This window comes from Zootoca vivipara, chromosome 5 (assembly GCF_965207765.1).
Source record: "Zootoca vivipara chromosome 5, rZooViv2.hap1.1, whole genome shotgun sequence".
Taxonomy (NCBI): domain Eukaryota; kingdom Metazoa; phylum Chordata; class Lepidosauria; order Squamata; family Lacertidae; genus Zootoca; species Zootoca vivipara.
The window spans coordinates 26,097,014-26,119,031 of record NC_142588.1 but is presented as its reverse complement, the minus strand read 5'-3'; the positions used below and the strand labels follow the sequence as shown (position 1 = coordinate 26,119,031).

The window sequence follows — 22,018 nt, the reverse complement described above, 5'->3', positions numbered from 1 at the left end:
AATTCTTCCTTCACTTTGCATTGTCCTCAACCCCCAGAGCAGCTTATTCAGGAAGTACAGGGGATTGCAGAGGGAAGGAAGAATTGATAAACATTGCCCCCTTCCTCCAGTGTGTGCAGAGCTCTGCTGAATGCAACTCGAGGTCCAACCCCTAAACCCCTGATCTTCAGAGAGATATTTTATGGTAGAGGAAACAGCCTGGGGATGGTTAAGGACCCTCTTTTTATTAAAAAAAATTGTTTCATTTTAGGTTAAAGTCCCTCTTGATAGCAACTATTTGTTTCTCATTATGGAAAAGCAATAAGCAAGTTACCTTAGTAAACACTGGAGCAGCTATTATGGGCCTTCCATCAAGTCCTTGTAAATAGTTGGTGGGGCTTTGACTCTGGAGGTTAAAAAGCAAACAGGAAGATAGACACAAGAGTAGTTATCAAGCAGCAGATTAGGGAAGCCCCCAGTCCTGACACTTATGTAATTCCCACCCCCTCCGGTGCATGATTAAGAGGGAAGTCCATGTGAAAAACAATCCCACAGAAAAACTGTCCCACATTACCCTCAGCATTTCATCTGGAGCCTCTGGAGAAGCCAGAAGGCCTGACATGACGACACACGAACTGTTCATTTTTCACAACATTTCCCCTCTTTTTTAGAAGCCTGACTGCTTATCCTACTCTTTCGCTGAATAATTCCTGAAGTCCATCTGATGATTGTCTACAATGACTGGCAACAGCTCGCCTAGATGTCTGGCAAGAACCTTTTCCAGAACTAGAACTTGGGACATCCTGCACGAGAAGCATGTGCTCCACCACTGAGCTATGGCTTTTTCAAAATCACCTGGAAGCAGAATTAAAACAGGGTTTCTCAAAAAGAACATAATATACCCTGTTTCCCCTATTTTAAGACGTAGCAGGATTTTTAAGCATTCAAGGAATATAAGCCATACCCCGAAAATAAGAATAATGTGTTTTTTTGAGGAAAAATAAATATAAGACGGTGTCTTATTTTCGGAGAAACACGGTAGCTCTTGACAGACAAAAAGTTGCCCACCCCTCTCTTAGGAAAACATGCAGGCAAGCTTCAGCTTATACAGTTTAGGAATTTTTCTTCCTTGAATGATATAAATATTTATCTCTCTTACATGGTAGGCAGGTATCGACACAGGATGTACCATAGAAGGTTGTGGTTTCGGTGTTTCTTGATGGGTGGTATTAACAGGAGGAAGAGGAGGAGGAGGCACATTTGAAGAGATCTTGGTGCGGTTTTGGTACCTGGGAAAATATCCAAGAAGGTATATTCATTTACAAAGAAAGCAAGTTTCACTGAAAGGTCATTTTGTTTGCTTTTAAAACCTTTGTTTGACTAAAGAGGCTCCCAATAGCAGATTCCCCATTTTCTCTCACACAAAAAGAGAATGCCTTTTGTAAGATGATGTCCACTTCAACACACACACCTTATCTCACTTAAAAAATAAAGGATTGTTGTGGGTGTGCAATCCTATGTTCCTAGATGTATGTATTAATTAGAATTACAGTTTACCTTCCACCCCTGCACTATCTTTCCAAATGAAATTGCCCCTGCACCCCGCATGTGCTCCCCCCCCCCCAATTAGGGAAAACATATGGTACATGTATGGTTTCCCTTCTAATGGAACAAACAGTGACGTAGGAGTGATTATCCAGATTGGGAAAATGGCAAAGGAGGAAAGAGAACCTCCACTCACAGTGCTATGGTCACGATCCAATTCTCTGCCACTCCCACAGCTGCTTTCAAAATAAATATAAATCGGTGGGAAATTCAATAATGGATCTTCAATGTCTAATCTATTTTAGCTCTCATACACATGGACTTACTGATCCATTTCTTCTTTGCTGGTGCTCGTGTCGCTTTCAGATTCAGAAGATGAGGCTCCTGTGGGAAACCAAAAGTCAGTTTACATGGCACCACATTTAATAATGCCTTTTAACTTCCTCACTGAGGTTTTCGTTTATGCGATAAATGTACAATTACTATTAACTTCTTGTAGAGATGGATCCTGGCATCTTTCCCTGGGCCTATTCATCTTTCGCAGGAACACTGTGCTGTACCATTGTGAATTTCAATATGATATATTCCTAAAAAATAGTATTTCTCTTCCAGCTAAGGCTGTAATTGCTATTGCAAGTGTCACGGGGAAGGGCAGGAGTCTGGACAGCACAAGGTTTGGTTTTGTATGCAGAAGTTCCTATGCAGGACTGGGAAAGATTCCCTGTCTGAAACCCTGGAAATCCAGTGCAACTCAATACTGAGCTATAAAGTTCTGACTTGGTATAAGGCAGCATATTATATCCTTAAGATAGTTTTGTCAGGGTGACAGACACCCATTTGGTATGAAGGTGCACTAACTTCCCAATACCATTTTGTGACTTTGTGGGCTGGGTAATACTTACTTTTAAACTGTTGGTTAGCTGGGGTGAGCACTGCTTTCTACTCAGCTTCAATCAATGAATAGGTACTTTCCCCCTCCATGGCAAGAGCAGATAGGAGTCTAGCACCATTCATAAAATGTGTTTTGGTTTGGGCACTGCCAATATTTTTATGTAATAAATAATCATTACCGCTTTATTTGTATGTCACTTTTACCCCACACAAAAATCATTCAAGTGGGTTTTAACAAAGGGACCAACAATAAAGCACAAAACTAACAACAGGAAGAATAATTTCATAACAGCAGCAATAATAAAACAGCAACATATGGGCTATTTCAACAGCAAAAAATTGTGCTTGCACCCAACAGCTAAGTGGGTTTGCTTAAGCCCACTTTTTCCAGCCTACATGTCTACTATTAAGGCATCACTTCTTTTTTGTGGTTGCATCACATTTTTTAAAAAATTACAACTGTGATTTTTTTTGTATTTGGAAGCTGTATAGTATACAGAATATCACCTTTATGCCCTTTCGTAGAGCACCCAAAAGCTGACCACTGCTGGTGACAGTAGTCTGGAAGAGGTATTGGAAAGGATGTGCACCTTCATGCCAAATGGGTGTCTGTCACCCTGACAAAACTGTCTTAAGGATATAAGTCGCTGCCTTATAATCTACATCGAGCCATACTTTTTTTAAAAGTACTGTACAGCAGCAAGGTTATCCATCCCCTCTCAGCCCATGTTCACGCCACACTGTAAAACAGTAAATTTAGATTATGTTTATCTGTCTGTACACCCATCTATCTAAAAGATTGTAAATCGGCTAAGTACCCTGTTGCTGTGCCATTTCTATCCTAGCCGATAAGAAGTCCATCTCCCCTTCAGCACAGCTATTTCCTCCTCACTCATAAGAACATAAAAAGAGCCTACTGGATCAAGACGATGGCCCATCTAGTCCAGCATCCTGTTTCACAATGGCCAATCAAATGCCTTTGGAAAACCAGCAAATATTGTCTATCAAACAATTTTAATTGAAGAAATAAATTCAAGTACCTGACTCTATCAAAGAGAGAACTGTTTGCATTCCATGCTCTTGGATCACTGATTTCCATTTGGAAGAACTATGCAGCAAAGCCGCATAAAACCAAGTTCACAGTACAACTTCCTTTTGTTAATTATCAAGCGCTTTCTGTTCCAAAGAGGCCTTTACCTTCTACGTAGATCTCTGCAGAGGTTGAGTCTGTCCCATAGATGTTAGAAGCAAAGCAGGAGTAACGCCCTGTGTCTTCTTCAAATGCTTCAACAATAACTAGTGAATGCAGCTGTCCTGACTGGATGATGTGAATATCTGGTGAGTTTTCAAGCTCTTTCCCTTCACAGTACCACCTGAAATGCAAGAGCACTATTTGTCACTGTAATATCCATTTGACAAAGAGACAGGCTGCAAGTGCAACAGTCAAAACAATGACTAATCACCCTAAGCAGCAACGTACATCACACAAAAGACACTGAAGCAAACAGAGGAATATCCTGCACTCTTCAGTTATTAACAGTAATAGGGCCACATTTTGAAAAGAGTATTTGGATCCTACTAGCTGATGAGTAAATTGCACAATAGAAGATAGAACCAGTGTAGAGTAGCGGTTAGAGAGCTGGACTAAGACTACAGAGACTGAGGTTCCTGCTCAGAGTGGAAGCTTGTTGGACCAGTCACTATCTCTTAGCCTAACCTAACTTGCAGGCTTGTTATGAAGAGAAAATGCAGAGTGAGAAGAAAATGCAGAGGGATCCTACTTGGATTGTCATTTCCAGAGGGTGATCCTTGGCCTTTCAAATGGTGTGTGAGGGAATTGTTTTTGGTTGTTGTTACGGTATGTATTTTTGTGTTTTTATATTGTAAAATGCACTGTGAAGGGCAGTATATAAATTTATAAATAATAATAATAAAGTACTGTTCCCAGGATTCTGGGGTTTGGGGGAGGTATGCTTTAAATATACTGTACAGTGCATATGCTTTGGCTATGTAAGAAGCGCTAAGGAATGCTAAAACTTGGCAAGACTAAAACAGAGCATGGCAGATATTATATGGGGAAGAATTAGAAACAACAATATACAAAAAGCTAAAGGCAAGGCCTAAATGGCAAGGATGTCAGTAGATCTTTATAAAATTATGCTTGATGCAGATACAGAGATAATGCTTCTCTTTCCTCATAAGGCTAGAACTCAGGGCTACTCAATGAAACTTGACTGGCAGTAGATGCAGGACAAAGAGAAATGGAAGTGGTTCTTCAGCCAATGCTTTAACTTATTGCATTCATTGCCATGAGACGTGGTGATTGCCACTGGATTTAAAGAAGAATTGGACAATATCACATGCGCTGGATTCCGTCCTAATTTAGGGGCCCCCAGCACATGTGTATGATGTCATGCAGCAGGAGGCGGCCTCATGGGGCCTGCTGCAGCCAAGGGAAGGTCTGACGGAGCCCACCACAGCTAAGTCCCATGGGCTGCAGAATATTGAGGGGGCTCAGCCCCCTGCTTAAAATTTTTGGGGAGGCCTTGGCCCCCCGTCCCCCCAGATGGTGCCCCTGGACAAGATCATGGAGGATAGGTTTATGAGGAGCTATTGGCTACAATGGCTCAATTTAATCTCCGTGTCCAAAGACAGTATAGCGGAGGTTGGGGGAACACAGCTAGGAGGGGTTGCTGCATTCATTAACTGCTAGTGGGCTTCCCAGAAGCATCTGTCTTGTCTCTGTTGGGCACAGGAGGCTGGAGCAGACACTTGGTGTGATCCAGCAATTCATTTGATCTTATGTAGTACAGGAGGCAGGAGTAAGTGTAGGGCAATGCAGCTTATGCCTAATAAAGCAAACATGGAGAAGAGTGGAAGATCACAATTGCCTCAAGCGATGACTTCCTTCCTCATATTGATAATCTATGCATTGATAATCTATGCAGTGAAAAAAGTGTACACTCACATCATCAAGTGTGAAAATAATACATGTTTATTAAAGGAATTTGAAATGCATGGCATGCAGCAGCTGAGGGCTGCAAACAGACTCCCATTTACTCTGTAACTAGTGTATTCCCACAGCTGATTTGGGAAGCATTAGCCAGAATCCATATGTATCCTGTATCTAGACTATAATTTCTAATGAAATACTGTGTTTTGGTATGTTTCCCTCCCAATCAGCTGTAATCCAAACTATGCTAAAGAACAAAATCACTGCATTGGAAATAATGCAGTCAACATTGCCATCAGCTTCAAGTCATATTGGTGCAATGCTGCTGGACAGGAAAATCTCCCTCTGTAATAATCAAAACAATGTGACTAGATACTCATGGTTATAAGTGACATTTTAAAAGTAAACAAAGGAAGAAAAAAACATAACTCTAAGTGTTGCAGACAGGCTGCTTACACATCACCTGAAACAAGGAAACACAGTACAAAGGGACAGTGATTTTGATAAGCTTTGCACACCCAATTTAAAGGTACAGTTGCATATTTAGAAATCATTGCTATAACTTAAGTATTAATGCAATGCAACTCACCATAGTGAGGAAGACTGTGACCAAGCGACTGGCGTGCCTGATCAGTCTCCTGTCCAGGGGCTCACCGTTGGTAAGTAAAGTCATGGTCCTTGCTCTCTCTTCTTATGCTTATCATTAAACTGTACTTGGCCTGGACAGCCCTTTGAACAGAGCATTGCCCTCTGCAAAGTAGGATACATGACCATCTTATGAAAATGGTGTTCGACCACAATCTGCCAGGTTGAACTGCTGCCTAGCAAAAATTGCTGTGCCACTGTGACATGTGGTATTGCATACTACCAGAGGATGTCATAAACATGTGAAGTTGCTTTCTACTTAGTCTGACCATTGGTCCATCTAGACCTGGAAAGATGTTTTCCAACAGGTAGTGGCTCCCTAGTATCTCAGGCAGAGGTCTTTCCCAGTCCTGCTGAGATCCTGTCCTGCCAGAGAGATTGTATCTGGGATGTTATATGTGCCAAGCATATATTCTTTTCTCTCCTCATTCCTGACTGACGTCTTTCCCCAGAATTCCACATCAACAAAAGCACTGTAAGTGTGCTGAATACTGAGCAGTCCCTCCTTACCTTCCAATTCATTTATGGGTCTGGATTAGACCCATAAATGAATTGGAAGGTAAGGAGGGAAGGGAAGGTGGTTCTGACCTATGAAATCCTATATGGCTTGGGACTGGAGTACCTGAAGGTACCTCTTCCTATATGTAGCCTCCCATGCCTTAAGATCAACAGTTTCCTTCATTCTGAAATATGGAGGTTGCCCTGATGGAGAGGGCCTTTTTTGGCAGTGTCCCCCTGGTTGTGGAAAACTCCCTAAGGAGGTTCACCTGGCACCCACATAAATGATCTTTTGGTACCAAGCAAAGTTTTTTTCTTAATTGTCCCAGCTGGGCCTTTAAGAATATCTTATAAGCAACATTTCAATACAATTTCATCATCATCATTTAATATTTTCCTCTAATGTTTGATTGTGGTGGCTTAGCTTTTAACTTTTTAAAGTGAATTTAGTACTTCTGAAGTGTAAAATGAGCTATGTTTAGCAATATTTTGTTGTTCCATACTGATTTCAATTTTTGAGTATATTTGTATCATTGTTCTGTTTTCAGGTTGTTGTTTTTTAATTTACTGTATGCTGCCTCTTCCATTAACCAGCAGCAGTTTCCCAATATTTCTGGCAGAGATCTTTTTCTGCTTGCATCCTAAGTTCTTTTAACTGGCAATAGCAAGGATTGCTGTTGGTTTTGTGCATACAGTGGTACCTCTGGTTAAGAACTTAATTCGTTCCGGAGGTCCTTCTTAACCTGAAACTGTTCTTAACCTGAAGAACCACTTTAGCTAATGGGGCTACACCGGAGCATGATTTCTGTTCTCATCCTGAAGCAAAGTTCTTAACATGAGGTACTATTTCTGGGTTAGTGGAGTTTGTAACCTGAAGCATTTGTAACCTGAAGCATTTGTAACCCGAGGTACCACTGTACAAAGAACTTTCTCTACCTCTGAGCTATGGTCCACCTGTTCCCCAATTTAGTGCCGACAAATTCTAGCAGAACTCAATGAAACAAAAATAAACTGAAGATGGATGCTGTATCTTGGAAGAGATTGTGGCTGTGATCCTAAACATACTTATTAGGAAGTAAATCCCATTAGATGTCATTCAACTAAGTTTTACTCACAGTAGACCCATTTAAATTAATTAACATGAATAAGTTAATGCCATTAATTTCAATGAGTCTGCTCTAAGTAAAATCATAGGTAAAGGGACCCCTGACCGTTAGGTCCAGTCGTGGATGACTCTGGGGTTGCGGCGCTCATCTCACTTTATTGGCCGAGGGAACCAGTGTACAGCTTCCGGGTCATGTGGCTAGCATGACTAAGCCACTTCTGGCGAACCAGAGCAGTGCACGGAAATGCTGTTTACAGGTACCTTCCCGCCTATTTATCTACTTGCACTTTGACGTGCTTTCAAACTGCTAGGTTGGCAGGAGCTGGGACTGAGCAACAGGAGCTCACCCCATTTACTACCCACTTAATTCTGTGGGGCTTATTTCTAAGTAAGCATTCTTAGGATCAGGCTGTGAATGTGGTTAGGAACCTTAAGTGCAGATGAACTGAATTCTCAAACAAAGCATGGTTAGAGTGTACTTCTCTCAGGTATTCATGTGCATTTGCCAAAGAGTGCTCTCATAGAAAATGCATGACACATAGCCTGTTTATAGGGCTTCAAATCCTTTTGACATGGTCAGGCTAGCTGTGTATGCCAAGCCAAAGTAAAATTAACCTAACAGAGGTGAGCTAAGTAGTTTGGAAAAAATGCAGGCACCTCTGAGTAGAGATGGCAAATATGGGTCACTTACAACCAATGGAGGAAATGTCTAAGATCGTAAGACTGGCCTTACTAGGTTACATTCATGGTCCATCTAGCACTGTATTCTGCCTCGGTGGGCCAGCTCTGACGTAGTATATGGCATTCATGGGAAGCTTCCTGGAATGTTTCCTGTGGAAAATGCTTTGGGTAATATCATTCATCTCACTTGTTGAGAGCCAGTTACTGTGATCTGAGACTAGATCCCAAGCTAAAGAGTTCCAGTCCATAGGACTGGCAGATTCTAGGAATTATCGGTCTCAGTGAAACATTTCCACATTTAATATTGTAGTAAATGTCCAAAAGTTAGCAAATGTTGGTAAATGATATGCATGTATGAATGCTGACGATGACAAATGAATTTTGTGAATGCCACCCTGAATATACACCAACATTTCAGACATACAGAAGCGAATTCTGGCATGTAGTTCATTGCCAACATTGATTGGTGCCTCTCTCTTTAAAAGGTGAAATTTGGACAGTCCCAGCAACATATACAGCAATGGGGAATCAAAGAGCCAACCCTGTGGCTGCTATAGGGTAACAGAGGAGAATAGAGTAGTCATAGAATACCGGTATTCACTTGTTGTTCACTCCTGATGCTGTTAAGAATTTAGGGACTGAACCTACAGGAATACCATCTGATTACATTGAATAATGACCACTGATAATTCCATCTGTCATTATTTTGTGTGCATTTTTTGAAACCTATATCACAATATCCATACCATATAATGACATCATGTTCCCAAGTCCACCGATTCCAAAACACATTGTAGTAAGTCCAATTCAATTTGGTGTGCATCCACTTACTACAAGGTACAAGAGATTGAATTGTCCCTCACCAACCCTTACATTTATGGAAGGATTTAGAACCATAGAATTGTAGACTTGGAAGGGACACTGAGGGTCATCTAATCCAACCCCCTGTAATGCAGGAATATCAACTGAAGCATCCATGACAGATGGCCATCTCACCACTGCTTAAAAACCTCCAACGAAGCAGACCAATATAAAACTTTATGCAAATTGAATTCTTGAAAGTGAGTTCACACATGCATGCCCATCACTTGATGACTGCTACATCAGGGAGTGACTCGCATATGTGAAATGGCCATCACAGATCCAGCACCTTAAAGCAAGCATTAATATCCTTAGACAATCATGAAGTTAAACACTATAGGTGCAATTCAACACCCAGCCACTGCGTAATAGGGCCACAGTCAGCCCTTGAGCATGCTGACAAAGACGGAAGATGGTGGGCAGGCAGATCACTGTGCCTGCCTCTATAATGCCCCATTTCAAGGCTTTTTGTTGCTGCTGGTTGGGACTCTGCCAGGGAAATAGGGACACTAGCAGAGCTGAGTGGAAGGTCACCTCTGCTCAATCAAACCCCCACCCCAGTGCAAAGGGGAATTAGACTGAGCCCTAAACTTTTCAATGAGAAAAATTCCACCATTGATCTATGCATCACTGAGCAATGTGCTAGAAATGGATGCCCATGCATATGTGAATCAGCCCTGAGCCAGTTTGAATGTCTGCTCCTGAAAATCTCTTAGTTCTTCTCATCATATTATTATATTTAAATAGCACATCAGGAAGAGGAGCAAGAATCACTCCTTGAAGAGCTGCTCTGGAGGATGGAGGGATCCTCTGGAACAGTGTGGGATATGGTGAAGGTGGGGGTGCAGGGAGAAAAAAGGGATCAGCAAAAAAAGTCTTCCCCACTATGGTAAAATGCATTTTATTTCTATTTAAATTATATATGCTGCAATTGAATCAGAATCCCTCCTGCAAATGGAAGGAGCCCACAGTAGGGTGGCCATGTGTCCAACTTTACAGAGGACAGTCCTTTATTTGAAGGGCTATACCGTAGAAGGACAGTCTCCTGTTTGCAGGTGACTTCTCTCTAAAGGATTGACCAATCGAAGCCTGGTTTAAAGATAAAGAGTCATCAGAATGAATGGAGAAGCCTTGAACTTGCTCACAAACTGCTAGTACCTGGACTAGACAGTTTCCCTGATCACAGTCTTCCCCACTATGGTGACATGCATTTTATTTCTATTTAAATTATAGCAATGATTTCTAGATTTGCAGCAATATGCAACTCTGGCTATTATTTTTTTGCTGATGCATTTTTTCTTTTTAGATAGTGTGTAAAGGGCCCACCCTAGTGCGCAGTATGACATGTCTAGATCCAAATACACAGCTTTTTCCCTATGCACAGAAGCATTATGCCATCTTTTGCCTTGTGCAAATAATATTTTATATGTTTGGAATTGCAAAGAGTCTTATGGCTCAGATGACTCAACCTTTCAAGTCTCTTTCCTTAAACAAATCTTTCCAAGCAATTATTGGTGTATTATTTTTAAACTATTATACAAGGAACTTTTCACCCTTCACCTGGCAGCAGCACAATTACTTATAGCAAAGAACAATAAATGACTTGATCACACATGGCATAATGGAAATAATGTATGGACAATTGCTGTATCTGAGAAACTAACTACAGTAAGAGAGTACACACCCTGAATGATGTATCTGATACAGACAATTTTGTTGAAATATGGTACCCCTTTATAATATATTCAAATGAACACCCTGATGACTGGCATCCACCAACTATGCACATAGACTTATGGGGGGGAATTGATGCAGTAGTTTTCTGTTTTGGGGTGTGGGAGTGGGAAGGAAGGAAGGAAATTAATCCTTTTGATTATGTTCATGTTTGTATTTTTCCCCTTGAAAATCAATCCTTGGAACAGCAGTTGAATCACCATCACACACACACACACACACACACGGGCATAAACAGGGAAATATGAAGGAAATTCCTTTACTCTTGAGTGATCTTAAATGTCTACCATGGAGACAGGTGCACTGCTACTCCCATGTGTGCATATAGGAAGCTGCCTTGAGTCAGACTATTGGTTCATCTAGCTCAGTATTCTCTAAACTGCCAGGCAGTGACTCTCCAGCATTTCAGACAGGGTCTCTCCCAGCCTTACCTAGAGATGCCAGGGACTGAACAAGGGGCCTTCTGCATTCAAAGCAGATGCTGTACCAATGAACCATAGCCCTTCTCCTTGCAGTGGAAATGCAAATGTGGTATATGCATGCCTGCAGCTCAACTGACTCAGTTCAATTTCAGCTTTGTACTTCCCATGTGTGCAGCTGTTATTTTCTTTCTATCTTTGTGAGGGTGACATCCACCCCTACCATGTAGGGAGGCAAATACCAGATAGTAATATTTTGGTATTTATTAAATATATGACCTAAACTTCATTTACTATTGAATAAATGCCTTGACACTTACGCAGAGCAGGCTTCAAGGGATCTGCATCACTGGGCAGTTTCTAAGTGCCAGCCTCAGAACTTGCCATGAGGAGAAGGAGGCACTGCTGCCGCCCCAGCCCTGAAACCCCAGCCCAGGCAAGGCTTGCCTCCCTGCAGCTCCTGCCTCAATGAAGGAGCATGTCATGAGGGGGCCTTGTTGCACCTCCTCAGAAATTTGCACCCAGGGCCTCCCTGGCCCCCCACACTAAATCACTGCATGCATGGTCATGCAGACTGGGCCCAGAGGAGAGGGCGTGCATGGGCAGCTAGGGAGGAAGGCCCGCTGAAGTCATTTTCATCAAAAGCTGCCCTAAACCTGAGACTGGCATCAATATTATGCCAGTCACACGTGAGCTTTCCAAGGTCAGAGACAGAATAATTACTGGAACATTGTAAAAGAGAAATGTATGGTTTTTAGAATACAATCTGAGAAAACATTGAGAAAACATTCAACTACTGTGCAGTAATCCACCCTCTGTGTATGCAAACTATTACAGAAATAAGACAGGGACAGGTTTACCTGATTTCAGGTGTTGGAATTCCTACCACAATGCAGTCCAACTGCACTTTGGTTCCTTCAGGGACCTCCCTGCTCTTCAGCTTTTGAGTAAAATGTGGTGGTTGGCCTATTGTCTCGTCAGAATAAAAAGATGCAGCTGGTGACTCTGTTGTTAACCCTGAACTTTCTAGCTGATTAACAGCTTCCAAGTCTGCCTGTGGAGGGTTATCTGGGTTTTCAAGTGAGTGCTCAGCTACAGCTAAATCTTGCGGTACTGGGTCACAAGGCCTTTCTCTGTTTTCAGAGAGATTTGAGAAAGCAGAACCACTGTCCTGAGCAGCCTTATTTTTAGATTCAAGTTTGCTCCTGTAGTTTTTGCATGTTCGGGGCCTGATTCTTTTTGAATTGTGTGCTTTGAAAAGAGAAGAAAGCTCCTCAATGAAATCTGCAGCCTTGTTGAGGAATTCCTTTTTCGACTCTGTCTCGGAACCAGATTGCTGTTTCCTTATGCTGCTGTCAGAAGTTGGTGAAACTGCCTTAGATGGGAACTGCTGTTTGTTTGAAATGGTATTTCCAGTGTTTTTCAACTCAGAGGGATAGAACACATGTATCTGTTCGTCCTGCTTGTTCTCAAGTGGATCTTGATTGATGGCTTGCCTTGCCAAGTTCACACTTTCATCGAGCTCTTCTTGGCTCAAAAAGGCTGAAAGATCAGGAAGGTCCTCTTGGCTAGCCACCTCGTCTGAAGGACCCGAACTACTGCCACGGTGGAAAGAATGTGGAGACGGTTCTGATCTGCTTCTTTCACTATTCCCTTGGCGGTTGTTTTCAGCTAAATAGCTCTCTCTCAGTAGTTGAGTTATCGAAGTAGAAGATTCTGAAGTATTGTCTTGCATGCTGTTAACAAAGAGTACAAATAGGACCATAACCTCATAAATAGCAAGTCTGTTGCCGGTATTGAATTAAAAAGGAAAATGGGGGTGTGTCTACTCTATTACCCAGGGACATAGCAAGTCTTGAACCCCATCTGATCTCCCAATTTCTGTATCCTTTTGAGCCTCTCTATTCTCCAAATGGTAGGGCAGAGCCTGAAGGTGCATATTGCAGCAAAAACTGCCCCCCTCACAAATTCCATTTTTAAAAATTGGTGCCATGAACTTACTAAACTGCCTTATATTCATTAATCCTTCAAGTCTACTGTAATAGGTGGCTGTGCTTTTAGACAGAGGTCTTTCCAAGCCCTGCAAAGCCCTGACTTTGCAATTAACATTCAGGGTTTTAAAAGGGCAAATAGCTTCAGTTGATGGGCATGGAGAGGAATTAACAGAATCAGAGCAGGTATTGTGAGATAATTTAACCACTTCCTCCCCTGCTGCAGTCCTGAGGAAAAGCCATCTTCTCAAGCTAGTGTTTGTATTGGGAGGAAATTCCTCCACTGGTGCCAAACAGGGATTTTCTGCAAAACAAATAATGTCACTGGAAGAAATAATTTTCTCAGGGACACAGCTGGGGAGGAAATTGTTGAGTTCCTTTTCCATACCTTCCCTGAACCCATTAATTGGCAGCCATACTCCCTTAGTTTATTCTGATTGCATTTTTTTAAACCCGCATGTTAGATGCAAAGATACATTTAACATCATGTATACAGTAGTTTGGCCCTTTGAATTTTTGAATAAAGGTCAGAGATGGGTTTGTGAAAGCAATACGTCTAATTCAGGCGCAATGCCTCTCAACTGGCTGAAGGGTGTCAAAATGGTCAGTCTGTCCCTGTGAAGCAGCAGCTGGTCTGCAGAAGACCCGGAGCTGCGTGAGAAATTTTGACCAGCTTTACTGTGCAGCTGATTTAAAGAGGAACTCTTGAGCCAACTGAGCAGTTCAGTCAAAAGCAGCCAGCTGGGGTCTTAGGCATAGAAGAATCACTGCTATGTTAAGTATATCATTAAGGGGGGGGGCGCTTAATGCAACAAAAATACATGCGCTGCATCATAGCTGTCAAGTTTTCCCTTTTCTCGCGAGTAGGTCCAATTCAGCATACGGGAATTTCCCTTAAAAAAAAGGGAGAACTTGACAGTTATGCGCTGCATGCTGCATGTAAAACTTACCAAAGTCCTACATTTGATGCAAGGATCATCATAAATACCGTAAGTTCCATAGGTCAGCCTGTTTGGGGTGGGTGGTGCTATCTGTGTTAAAGACACCAGATGTACTCTACTATATGTGCTAAAAACAGCAGATAGGGGGCTGGAGAAAGATGATAGTTTTTCATAATTGAAAGTGATGTGCTAAGAGTAATCTTTAGTGCTCATGCCCACTTTTTTCTTTTTTTCTTTTGCCTCTTTCCCCCATAAACTGAACTAGAAGGGTTTTTATTATTCTTGTCTATACCCAGAGACAATCATGAGCTCAGCATACCTGCCAGAGGCAATGATGCCTCTCCATGGAACAGTGGTACTTCTATTTACAAATAACTCTACTTACCAATTTTTCTACTTACGAATGGAGCTCCGTCTGCCATCTTGGATGCGGTTTAGATAGGATTTTTTCTACTTACAAATTTTTAGATAGGGTTGCTTCGACTTACGAATTTTTTCTCCCAATGCATTCCTATGGGATTCGACTGACAAATTTTTTCGACTTACAAATGTGTGTTCGGAACGCATTAAATTCGTAATTAGAGGTACCACTGTATATCCCTTCAACATACTGAAAAGGACTACTGCCTATCTCCAGGCAGCATTTGCAAGTCTGCCAGACTCTACCAACTCTACCATTTCCTAATCCAGAGTCACATACCTAACAACCACATTCAGCATGCATCAGAGCCTGGCTCCTGCCCAGAAAGCAACCCACTAGCTATGCTCACATTTTAGCAATGTTCTGTAATCTAAGTGTGTAATATCTTCGCCTTGGGGTATTGCGGCAGCTGACAATTTGGATGAAAGGAAGAAACATTTTGGAACTGGGATACTAGAAAGCTGTGACTGCTAGTGACTAAACTGACTTACACAACAACTAAGTATTAAGTATTACCTAAAAACCAAAGAGAAAAAATCATAATGCAGCCAAAGCATGTTAACTTCCAATCAATTTCAGTGGGCAAAAGGTAACCATGTGGTTCAGTCCCCCAGTAAAATCAATAGGACTTAAAGTGTGGTTACCCTTTAGATGAATTGCACATGGAATAAATTTATCTACGGTAGTCTTCTGGGGAACATAAGAACATAAGAGGCTGCTAAATCAGGCTAATGGCCCACCTAGTCCAACATCCTGTACATGAGCAAAGCTGCATTTTTGGCCACCTGTGATTCCCAGCAAAACAACAACTCCCCACCCCCCCAGACATAGGCTCATTCATGAATAACTATTAAGACTCTTAACCAATTAAATAATGTTTAGTTGATTAAGCATCTTCATTTCAACCTATGAATTGGCTAAGTCAATGTACATGAATCTGCATATTATAAAAACCCCTAATATAGGAACCTTTTTGAGAAAATGTAAGAAGCAAAATCTACAATGTGACAAACAAAACCTGCTACAGATACTTAGAAGCAAGGGCCATCCTGAACATATATTTTTTTAAATTCCTGTTACAGTAACATACTAGAACCAAAATAATCCTTAAAAATAAACAAATGTACATTGTGGCTCCACCAAATAAAATTTGCTCTCACTTATTAAAATTGGCCCCTACTGATCAATCAACTAAAACTTCAGTTGATTAACTTACAAATGTCACTGCTCAAAGCTTGCAGTTCTAGTGAATATATTACATGGATTAGTAAAATGTAAGTATGACTAGACAGATAAATGTAATCAGTACCTCTAATCCCTTCAAGAACATCCATCGCTACAGTAACCCTGCCTGGCCTTGCTCAATAATTAGTGTAAAAAAGGGCTATGCGGACAAACAAGAGTAGATCCAGATGGGAATAGGAAGGATGATGCTTTAACAACAGCAAAAGAAGGGAAGCTACTATTTTCACTGCTAAGCAGATTCAGAGAGAAACTGCTTTCATGCAACATATTTGCTCCATTCATACAGCAATCTAAGCAGGGGGAAACGTCTCATGCACATGTAATTTCTGAGTTAGCCCTAACCCTAAATCTAACTGTACTTAACATTTTAATGGGGATCATCTAGGTCATAACATTCTATCAAAACTTTGCTTGCTATTCTGGTGAAGATTTTGCCCTGTATTTAGTAAGGGAGAATCTAGCTAGCAGTCAAACGACAGCACTCTGAAACATATTTAGCGCACCTCACTTTTTGTTAATTTTGCCTGCAACATATGCAATAATAAAACGAGAAAAGGTATCAGTTTTGCCAATAGTCTGCCTTGAAAAGCTCAATGGTGCAATCTTAAGCATATATCTTGAGAAGTAAGTCCCACTGTGTTACACACTCACCTGGGAGTAAATCACTCACATATGCTACACACTCACCTGGGAGTAAGTCCCATTAAATTGAGCAAAACTTACTTTTGAGTAGATGTGCATTGGCTTGTGTGGCAAGTGTGGCAGTTCTTGTTTTTAAATGACCCGTCCTATGCTTCGCAAACCCTGGACAAAATCAAGTCATGCCCACTGTACAGCCTGTAGAAAACAACCTGACTTCAGAGGACAGCAAACTCAAAACTAGTGATACCCACATACTGCATGGGAATTGGGATGTACCAAGTCCTCTTGATTGAAATCACTTAAATGCAAAAAGAAAATGTTTTTAAAGACAATTTGTTTGGATGGACCCTAAGATAAGTTAACTTACGGAAACTAGGAATAAAAGTTTCCAGTTTCCTCTGCCCTACTTTGCCCCATCCTAGAAATGCAGGTGGCTGAAGCAGGAAGAAGAGGATAGGAAACCATACCTCCTAGCTAGGAGTGGGCAAAACATAACCAGCACAGGGTGTGATCTGAGGAGAATCTCAAGGACCACATAAACAGGCTGGGGGCCACATTTGGCTCTCCAAGGTCCCCCACCCCTGTTCTAAAGTTCTGAGTTGCAGACAGCAGCCGAGTTAGAACAATCATATTTAGAGTTATCATATATCTATATCTTTATTCTGGTAGAGCTTCTGTGCTTTTGAAAGAGAAGCATTGCCAGCAAATGAAGCAGTTCCCTTTTCTGAATTTTCATATTTGAGAAAAGCTCCACCAGTTGATTTCTGCTTTTTACAAAGGCACAACTGCTCTGCCAAAAATGAAATTGGCAGCATTACTTTAAAATAATAATAATCAGACGCAGAAATTGAAGGTGCTACCTCTCCATCCCAGACCCAGGTGGCGCTGTGGGTTAAACCACAGAGCCTAGGGCTTGCTGATCAGAAGGTCGGCAGTTTGAATCCCTGCAACAGGGTGAGCTCCCGTTGCTCAGTCCCAGCTCCTGCCAACCTAGCAGTTTGAAAGCACGTCAAAGTGCAAGTAGATAAATAGGTACCGCTACAGCGGGAAGGTAAACGGCGTTTCCGTGTGCTGCTCTGGTTCTCCAGAAGCGGCTTTGTCATGCTGGCCACATGACCTGGAAGCTGTACGCTGGCTCCCTTGGCCAATAATGCACCGTAACCCCAGAGTCGGTCACAACTGGACCTAATGGTCAGGGGTCCCTTTACCTTTACATCACCTGTATAACCAGAAGGCAAGGAAGAAACTACGGTAACTAGCTTGCCACCCACACATCATCACACAGTAATTGATCTTTACCCACAAACCTAAATAACAAAACCACAACAACGCTGTGGTTTAAATGAACAGAAAGCAAATTCTCTTTCAACAAGCCTCCTAACTGGATATTTTTTATCCTAGTCAGTATATGTATTAGATTTTAGGTTGTTTATATGTATACAATTTTAACGGTTTTCATACAAGCTATTGTTTTCTGTAAGTTAATTATATTATTATTATTATTTTATTTTATTTAGCTCATGTGTGCCTAGCATGTGCCCAACACAAAGCCAAAAACACTCCCAGCTATGTATCCTAGCCTGCTAGGTACATGACCTCCCTGCTTTTGCAGTTTCAGATAGACAGTGACAGCCGGAAGTTTATCAAGTCACTGCTGGGCTCTGATTATCTTGGAGTATGTGTGTGTTACAAGTTCTGCAGACCTGATTTTGGCTAAACATGAGGAAAAACTTGCCAGTATGGTGAAACCGTGGAACAACCCAACCAATGCCGCTGTAGAACAAATTGTTTCGATAAGCTTCAGTACAAATACTGTGGCTCAGCTGAGCTGTGGAATGGGTGATACAATATTCAAACATAAGAGTGATCTGTGCTGAATAGAGGGTATCACATCCTACTTGTGATGTTTGTGCCATACATTCCAAAAATAGTCTCTCCCTGCAGAGACCAAAACATTGCTAGCATATATTTATAATTTGTGATCAGTTACAATCCCTGGGTTCTTTTACCTAAAAGTACTACATTCATCCTTTTAAAATATATGCATACATTTGTTTCAATCTTCACCTGATTTAATGCTTATACTTTTTTTGTTTTTTTCAAGATCGTTCTGAGTTTTAATCCTTCCTTCCACAGCATTTACTGTTCTTTTTCTTTTTGTTTCGTTTCGTTTGCTGAAAATAGCACCCAGTTCAGAGTCTATGCTAATCTCATCCCATACTAGTAAACAAATAATTGAAAGCTACTCTTTCAAAGCAGCTCTTCAACCAGCTGTGTTCCTACAGACAGTCAGGACAGTCAGGGCCATGCTTAACTCTCCCATTTCAATCCATGGGATTGATATACTCTTAAATTTCACTGAACTGCATGCAGTATGTTCAAAATAGTTACCAAAAGTAAGGCACAATGTGGCACAGGGGAACTGTATGTGAACATTGTTTCTGTGATGGTGCAAACTGTACTATTCATGATGGCTGTGTTGTTCATCCTAATCTGCAGTGCAGAGATGGAGAAAAAATTGTCATAATTGACCACAATGTGCCCAGTGAGCGCATCTGATGACCCCTGAAGAAACTTCTACTCAAATCCTCCCTTAGCATATCTAGGACAATATCATATGGCAAGAAAAGTCAACTGCATTCTAAGAGGTATCAACTAAAAAAATTGCATGTTAAAGAACACAGCATTGATCTTGCTGTGGTATGTTTTTAATTCTCATTGACCTCCAGCTTCACTCTAACAGTGCAATCCCTATACATGACTAAGAAGACTGTCCCATTGTATGCAGCAGGACTTACTTCCAGGGATGTGGGTAAAGAACAGCAGCCTAAATTAATTTCTCTGTAGTTTCCTAGGTTCTTTCCCCCTTCTTAATGGGGAAAGTACTAAACGTATTTATTTGTCATCAATTCTTTGTGATCTCTTTTGCCTTCCATAACTTCTCAAAGGTAACTGCTGGTAGTTCCAACACTAATCTTAGTTTCTTTAGTATACTAGGACTGGGTTTACAAGAGGCCCTGCCAAATAAAAAAATTTTTATACCTTTTAATCCCGTTTTTTCACTGTTCTGATCTATATAACTTCACAATTATTATTTCTATTAAGTCAACTGGATTGCCATTTACTTTTTTAAGTGAGCGAAATAAAATAATTATATTAAGCTTGCTGGCAGAGCTTTCCCTCCCTTAGGCTAACAATTGGGTTTCTTCTCCCCTCCCGGTCTCCAGAATATTGAATGCAGTAATCATACATTAGAACCATCATTGTACACCTCACTCATCCTGCTTTGGTTGATAGGTTTTTGTAGGGCTCGAAAAACCTGATCAATAGTAGGACAAAACACTATGTCAGCAAAAAAGAAAAAAAGAAAAGGGCATAATTGTCTTGCTAGTCATAGAATCATAGAGTTGGAAGAGACCACAAGGGCCATCCAGTCCAACCCCCTGCCAAGCAGGAAAACTGCATTTTTAAAAGTACAGTGAGGAAAGACTACTGCATCAGGTGCACTCAAGAGATTAGTCAAATATGCCTGATCGTCACTCACATTGCAATTCCCAAATGAATGAACAACCCACTCTGTGCCCCTGCTGAAAAGTATTGTGATTTAGATGAGGTTCCATGAAATATCTGTTTGTAGTTTTTGACCTGTGATGGCTATTTCACATATATAGCCCATAATACAACATTTATATAGATATCAAATCATTAACAAGGATGTGTGATCTCTCCTTGACAGCACAGAGCAGTTATACAATGAAGACAGAGGAATAGCCAGGGATTGGGCCCTGGGAGCTCAGCCCTAAAACGTGCACTAGCTGGTCATTTCAACTCAGCAGCATTCTCCAGCAGGCATGAGCACACAAATAGTTGCTGCTCATGCTTAACATAGAAAGCTCATGTTGACTGATATTTTAAATAGATTATGGGACCAGATAACATTCTCATTTCAAATTAAACACTAAAGATGTACCTATGTGCTCCACCTATGAACATGGTTGTAGAAATGTAGATGGCAGGTATAAAACTCAGTTCTTTAGTTTATCTCTAGAATAGGTAGTTATGCCCAGTAAACCTATATATCTTTTTAAGTTAATAGCAGTGTCACCCCCCAAAAAAGGAACCTGCTTAGAGTGGGTAGAAGATTGATCTAATAAGGTTCACATCCACACCACACATTTAAAGCACATTTAAAGCACTCTTATATGCAGTTTCCCCACAAAGAATCCTTGGGACCGTAGTTTGTTAAGGGTACTGCTGGAATTGTAGCTCCATGAGGGGTCTTCTACCAACTCTCAGCACCCCTAACAGCCATGACTGTTCAAGTGGAATAAGAATGCCTTAAATGTATGTTGTAAATGTGACCTTGCAAGCATAAGCAAACGCACTATTACACTACTTAACATATTCTCATGAATCTCGTTATTCCAAAGCTAAGCCCTGGCCTAAAAAAAAGGTTGTGGGGTTAAACTCTAATGAACCAACTGATATTATATATTGCCTTCTGTAAAAAGAAATGGAAAGTCAGGATTCTACTGCCCCCCAATACAGGCGACCCTGAATTCCACTGCAGTTATGCTTCTTAGAAGTCGAAGTGTGTGGTTTGGTCTTGTGCATAGAGTGAAGAACAGTTTTCAGTTGCTGAAAACCAAACCACCTCTATTTTTATACCTCCCCCTCCATTCTTTTCTATTACAGGCATGCACTACACAGATCTGTGGGCAGCTTGGTGGACAAGATCTGATGGCAAAATTCAGCCCACCAGCTCTTTAGTAGAGAGGAGGCTCAGCTTGTATATCTGTGTAAATAAACCATATATCATAAAGACACCTCAGTCTCCACTGTGCCTCTTTCCAAAAAGAAACACAAACCCTGGATAAGAACCTGGAAGCCCTGGAATATCAGAGACTGGGGTGGCATGCAATAGTATAATTTCTACAGTAATTAGGTGTTGGTGGTGCTTTTACATGGATCACTTTATGGATCCATGCCTTGTAGTGGTGATGGGGCTTGAATAACTCCAAGAAGCTATGAGCTATGTTGTGCAGGGCTGCCCAAGATGGACAGGTCATAGCTGAGAGTTTAGACTAAATGTGATCCACCTGGAGAAGGAACTGGCAAACCATTTGCCAAGAAAACTCCATGGACATAAAAAAGGAGATGCTTTGAGAAGAAAGTGTGAGTTTCCAAGTCATGCTCTGGTTCATGGGGTCATGGAGAGTTGAACACGACTAAGACAACTATATATTGACTTTAACAACTGCTATATTGAAGCTACTTTATTTGCAAAAAATTCCATTGGTTTCATTGGAGCCTACTTTCAAATAACTGGATCCTGGTTTGTAGCCCAATGATCAGAAATAAAATGAATTCATTGATACAATTGTGAACTACTAGTGAACAAGTGATTTTAGGATTGTAATGTTCTAAGCTGGATTGATCTGGTACAAAATGGACTTCTGTATACTGA

General features: G+C 41.2%; 1 protein-coding gene across 8 annotated transcripts in view; it reads right to left on the bottom strand.

Moving 5' to 3' along the window:
* MYPN (myopalladin) overlaps positions 1-22,018 on the bottom strand; it is a 62,282-nt gene that overhangs the window by 25,308 nt on the left and 14,956 nt on the right. For 6 of the 8 annotated variants that reach the window (XM_035138551.3, XM_088669510.1, XM_088669511.1 and 3 more), the window contains 5 exons: positions 12,172-13,047; positions 3,613-3,788; positions 1,851-1,908; positions 1,139-1,268; positions 314-385 (listed from right to left, as the gene is read on the bottom strand). In XM_035138551.3, coding sequence (XP_034994442.3) covers positions 314-385; positions 1,139-1,268; positions 1,851-1,908; positions 3,613-3,788; positions 12,172-13,047 — 1,312 coding nt within the window. Of the gene's footprint in view, positions 1-313; positions 386-1,138; positions 1,269-1,850; positions 1,909-3,612; positions 3,789-12,171; positions 13,048-16,632; positions 16,747-22,018 lie in introns of all 8 variants that reach the window. The other 2 variants (XM_035138549.3, XM_088669514.1) reach the window with 2 other exon arrangements.